This window comes from Gouania willdenowi, chromosome 5 (genome assembly GCF_900634775.1).
Source record: "Gouania willdenowi chromosome 5, fGouWil2.1, whole genome shotgun sequence".
NCBI classification, from domain to species: Eukaryota; Metazoa; Chordata; class Actinopteri; order Blenniiformes; family Gobiesocidae; genus Gouania; species Gouania willdenowi.
In genome coordinates, this window is record NC_041048.1 from 42,083,722 (window position 1) to 42,090,040 (window position 6,319).

The 6,319-nt window shown below is 35.8% G+C and overlaps 1 protein-coding gene across 2 annotated transcripts in view; it reads left to right on the top strand.

Annotated features, from left to right (window-relative positions):
- Positions 1 to 4,430, top strand: part of LOC114463668 (lysine-specific demethylase phf2) — a 40,703-nt gene extending 36,273 nt beyond the window's left edge. Inside the window, exons 21-22 of one of the 2 annotated variants that reach the window (XM_028447366.1) lie at positions 10 to 337; positions 2,608 to 4,430. In XM_028447366.1, coding sequence (XP_028303167.1) covers positions 10 to 337; positions 2,608 to 2,696 — 417 coding nt within the window. In that variant the 3' untranslated portion in view covers positions 2,697 to 4,430. The remainder of the gene's footprint in view (positions 1 to 9; positions 338 to 2,607) is intronic. The other variant, XM_028447365.1, reaches the window with a different exon arrangement.
- Positions 4,431 to 6,319: the final 1,889 nt, after the last annotated feature.

Sequence of the window (6,319 nt, forward strand, 5' to 3'; positions counted from 1 at the left end):
TGTCGTCAGGAGGAGCAGCAGAGGACGAAGAAGAAGAAGAAAAGCACCAAAAAGGCGGCGGTCGTGTTGGAAGAGCCGTCCAGGTTCTCCCAGGATGACAGCAGCTCATCAGAGCAGAACGCTGACTCACAGGACGGAAGCTCCACGGAACACGACTTCACCACAGGAAGTGTCAAGTCACCAGGAGGGGGAGGGGCCCAGCCCATGGCACCGGGCGTGTTCCTCAGCCATAGGAGGCCATCCATGTCGTCCCCCAACAACAGTACCAACTCTACCAGCACCAACAGCAGCAGCAGCATGACCAGAGCGGAGAGGGCGGGGCTAGCGGACGCCAAAGGTACAAACACTGACATAATTCATTGTGTCACACCATTCATAGCTCATGTCCATATCTCACCTCATGTCTCATATAGGGGTGGGAACCTCTGTGTACCTCACGATACGATACGCGATACAAAGCTCACGATAACGATTATCTCAAGATATGACGATACTGTGATTATCGATATATTGGTCAGAAATTAATCTACGAAAAAAAAGATTAAGTGAAAAAATACAATTTTTATTTTATATCTCTGAAAGACAATAAATATAAAAAGTGTTCTATGAACAGTGACACTATTTTAGTGCAACATTACTGTAAATAAGTGTCAACATACCAATGTAAACTAATAAGTATCTCCAATAGTGCTTTATGTAAACACTTAATATGGTCTTTATTACCAGTGACATCATTATAGTGAAATATTACAGTAAACAATATATTGGTTCCTTCAACAAACAGTGACAACATTTCTGTGAAGACGTATCTGCACATTTTAGTGAAAAAGCAGAAAATTTTTTGAAAATAAGAAAATAATTTTTAAATAAAAAAAAAAAACGATACTTATCGATAATCGATCGTGTGTAAAATATTGCGATATATCGTCATATCGAGATATTGTCACACTCCTAGTCTCATATCTCGTGTCATGTCTAACATCTCATGTCTCGTATATAATTTCTCACATCTCATGTTCATGTGTCATATTTAGTGTCCATGTTTCATATCTCATATCTCATGTCTCATATCCTTTCTCTTATCACCTGTTTTATGTCTCATATCTCATGTTTTGTCTCATATATCATGTCCATGTCTCATATCTCATGTTTTATGTCTCATATTTCATGTTTTATGTCTCATATCTCATGTCCTATGTCTCATGTTTTATGTCTCATATCTCATGTCTTATGTCTCATAGCTCATGTTTGATGTCTCATATCTCATGTTTGATGTTTCATATCTCATGTTTGATGTTTCATATCTCATGTTTTATGTTTCATATCTCATGTCCATGTTTCATATCTCATGTTTTATGTCTCATATCTCATGTTTTATGTCTCATATCTCATGTCTGATGTCTCATATCTCATGTTTGATGTTTCATATCTCATGTTTGATGTCTCATATCTCATGTCCATGTCTCATATCCATGTCTCATATCTCATGTCCTGTGTCTCCTATATCATGTCCTATATCTCATATCTCATGTTTGATGTCTCATATCTCATGTCCTATGTCTCATATATCATGTCCTATATCTCATGTATCATGTCCTATATCTCATGTATCATGTCCTATGTCTCATATATCATGTCCTATGTCTCATATCTCATGTTTTATGTCTCATATCTCATGTCCATTTCTCATATCTCATGTTTTATGTCTCATATCTCATGTCCTATGTCTCATATCTCATGTTTTATGTCTCATATCTCATGTTTTATGTCTCATATTTCATGTTTTATGTCTCATATCTCATGTCTTATGTCTCATATCTCATGTTTTATGTTTTATGTCTCATGTCTCATGTTTTATGTCTCATATCTCATGTTTTATGTCTCATATCTCATGTTTTGTCTCATATCTCATGTTTTATGTCTCATATTTCATGTTTTATGTCTCATATCTCATGTCCTATGTCTCATGTTTTATGTCTCATATCTCATGTTTTATGTCTCATATCTCATGTCTTATGTCTCATAGCTCATGTTTGATGTCTCATATCTCATGTTTGATGTCTCATATCTCATGTTTGATGTCTCATATCTCATGTTTGATGTTTCATATCTCATGTTTTATGTTTCATATCTCATGTCCATGTTTCATATCTCATGTCCATGTTTCATATCTCATGTTTTATGTCTCATATCTCATGTTTTATGTCTCATATCTCATGTCTTATGTCTCATATCTCATGTCTGATGTCTCATATCTCATGTTTGATGTTTCATATCTCATGTTTGATGTCTCATATCTCATGTCCATGTCTCATATCCATGTCTCATATCTCATGTCCTATGTCTCCTATATCATGTCCTATATCTCATATCTCATGTTTGATGTCTCATATCTCATGTCCTATGTCTCATATATCATGTCCTATATCTCATGTATCATGTCCTATATCTCATGTATCATGTCCTATGTCTCATATATCATGTCCTATGTCTCATATCTCATGTTTTATGTCTCATATCTCATGTCCATTTCTCATATCTCATGTTTTATGTCTCATATCTTATGTTTTATGTCTCATAACTCATGTCTTCTCATGTATTTTGCAGCAAAGCGGTTAAAGAAAGGAATGGCCACAGCCAAACAGAGACTTGGAAAGATTTTAAAGATTCATCGAAATGGAAAACTGCTCCTGTAGCAGGAGGGCGGGACTTAATAGACTGGATCAGCTGCCTGCTCAATGACAGAGACAACCATGGGACTCTGACCATGTGACTCCAGCCATGTGACTCCAAGAAGAGGAGGAGATTCATGCATTTTTCAATTTGTAAGGACGTCCCTCTCATGGACTTTTCCTCTCCTTATACTTTATAAATTTCACAGATAAAAATGTACAGACGACTATAAATATTTTTTAAGAGTCATTTTACAGCAGCTGTCGTTTATCAGGGCTCGCTCCACGTAGAAGTGCTTTGTAGTCATTCCAACATCTGTGAGAGAGAGTATTCCCTCGCACGTGTGCAGGGCGGGAGGGGGCGTGGCCTAAAGCACTCTGAGCCGACATGGAGAGCAGGGCTCGTCCTATAGGAAAGCACAAAGCCCAGGGGGTGGAGCCTCTGGGACTGGTGGTGGGACCTGCAGCCGACGAAGAGCCTCCTCCACGTCAGGTGTGCACGTACGCGTGCACGTACGAGGCGATACTTTCCTTCTTCTTTTGCTTTCACAGGCAGCACCATCAGTGTTTAGAATGTAGCTCCGCCCACTTTACAAAGCATTGTGGGACATGTGACAGGAACAATGCAGCTTGACAACCAGACCATCAATTACATTATTTACAATTATTTTTGATGATATTGGATCAATATCAATATTAATGTTGGATCAGGAAATATTTGATTTGTAGGAAAAAAATTAAGAATTATTTAATTAATGAAATAAAGTTAAAGTAATGATGATAAAATAAAGCACTTAGTCAGTGATAAATTTTATAAAGATGATTTTATCACATCAACACAATATTCATGTCACCATTAGATTAATGACCAACCTGAGCATTATATTATATATTGTATGTTTCTGGATTCATACACTCATTGTGTAATTTTTGTTGTCCTTTTGTGTATTTGCCTATAAATCTTTATTTTTTGTTGTCATTTTGTGTATTTTTGTTTATTTTTTGGAGTCATTAAGTGTGTTTTTCAGTCATTTTGTCTGTTTTTGGCAACTCTTTTGTATTTACTTATAGATTTGTATGTTTTTTGGCGTCGTTTGGTGCATTTTTAAGTCGTTTCTACTCTTTTTGTTCTGTGTATTTTTGTTGTCTTTTTGTGTATTTTTCTATAATTTTTGTCCTTTTTTTCAGTCATTTTGTCTGTTTTTGTGTGTTTTTGTATCTTTAGTGCATTTAATTTAGAGGCCACACATATTGGAAATTACTCTTGTCTGTTTAAACCTATATTAGTTGGTCTGGTGTTGATCAATAAAGGTGTTTTCTTTATTCTCTCCATTAAACCCTTAGTTTATATCAATCCAACATGTTTTAAAGCTGCACTCATTAAATCATTCATTCATTGTAAATATGTGATCCATACTTTGATCAGGACACTAAACTGTAGACTCACGATGTTGATGATTCCATCAGTTTGAAGCTCTGTGAGCAGCTGGCAGGGTTGGGCTCAATTACACTTTCAATTACAATTAAAATTATTATTATTATTCTCCCCCTGGAAGTAAATTACAATTATTTTCTCAATTATTGAATTTAAATTACAATTATCTATCCTTTAATAAACAACCCTTATCAAACATAACCTTTCTTTTGTGTTAGCTTTCTGTTAGCATCTGTAATGCTAACGGGTCAGTTTGACCCATGTCTATAATCAGCTGTAAAATAAATATTGTTTATCATCTAATTCATTTCTCGTCTATTGATTACCTTGTTAGGATTCATAATCAATGAATATATTAGTATTAATATTTATGGTGTGAACGTCTGAGCCTTTTTTCTGTCAGTTTCCCTTGAGTTTTCTTTTTTTTTATGATAGTGGGAAAACTTGTTATAAAACATAATTTTAATAATTAATAACTACATGTGTGTATGACATAGAACTGTAACATAGTACCCAGTTTTTTGTTTAATGTAAATTGTAATAATTGTATAATTTAATTATGATTAGAACAGAAAAGTTTTTTTCAATTACAATTTCATTTTATAATTACATCATAAGTGTAATTAATCAATTACACAATTACAGTTATAATTAAACCCAACCCTGGCAGCTTTTACTCTTGGAATCGTTTGTAAATAAAAATCCATATTAGTAAAACTGACTGGAACTATTTTTACTCCTTATTTTATTTGATTTTTTTAATGAGTGAAGTTGAAGGTGTTGCCTGTAAAACCACAGAAGAAGAAGAAGAAGAAGAACTCCACCATGTTGTTGTTGTTGTTGTTGTCATAAGGCCTTACACACACACACACACACACACACACACACACAGTGTATTGTAATATCATGACTGTGTGAATCTTCTGAGGAGGAAACGTTGATAAAAACATTATAAATCAGCGTCTCGTCTCCTGGAGGCGGGACTTGTTTTTTTAGCACCTTGTGAAGTGTTTGTGTCAGTGATGTAATTTATTATTATTGTTTGTAGCCTTTTTATACTTGTACAATTCTTAAAGAGTTTTTTTAAATATTTCATCGACTTGTAAAGTTCCCGCTTCCTTCCTTATTATTATTATTATTATTATTTTTAACGTGGATGTGGGACACACACACACACACACGTCTCCATCCTGTCTCTGAGCTCATCCTCCACCTCACACACACACACACACACATTTCCAGCTTCTTTTCTTTTTGTACTAAATGTGTTTTTGTTCTTCTGTGGTGTTTTATTTTTGTACGCCTGCTGTAGCCGTCTTCCCTCTACACTACGTAGTATGTACTTAATCCTGAATCTCTATTTTTCTGTATGTAGATGATTTCTGTTGGAGGTCATTGGTTCACTTTCTAAAGACATGGAGAAACATATTGTTCAATGATATGATCGTCCACCTTGTTTACTTTTGCAATACAGTAAATGTGGAAAACACTCTTTGTACGTTATTAATATTATTATTAGGGTCCGAAGGCCAGAAGGACCCTATTATAATTGCTTTTATTATTATTCTAAAACTGCCCTTTTATCGCTAGTTTGACCCCCTGACAATGACCGAAGTCTCACCAAAATTTGCACGCGCCTCAGACCAGTTTGATAATTTGGCGCAATGAAAAAAATATGCACCCAGGGCGCGTTATAGACGGCAAAAATGCGATGGAAGGTTTGTCTGATTCCTATGAAATGAATCGCCCTGGAAACGCATTTGCTGGAACTCGTCTGAGGGGCTTCATCCGTTTCGCTTCAAACTCAGCCATAAAACTTAGGACCCACCGAAGATTCAAAATCCGAAGGAATTTCCATAACGATTTGGATGTGGCGCCGCCGCAAAGTTGCTATGCTAATTTTCGTAAGCACGCCACAATTTCAAAAAACCCATAAAACTGACACACACAGTTCAATCAGCCCCAAATGACATTTGCCCAGAAACATTTCCCATCATGCCTTGCGTTTTTGACTAGCGCCATTTACGGTCATGTTCACTGTCAGGAACTATGGCACTCCATAATTAAAAAATGCATATAACTCATATACAAAGTTCAAACTGCCTCATATTTGATACACATGATGGTTGTCCATCCCTAAACAAGACTCAATGTGAACATTACCCATCATGCCTTGCGTTCTCGACTGGTGCCATTTAGCACACCACGTTAG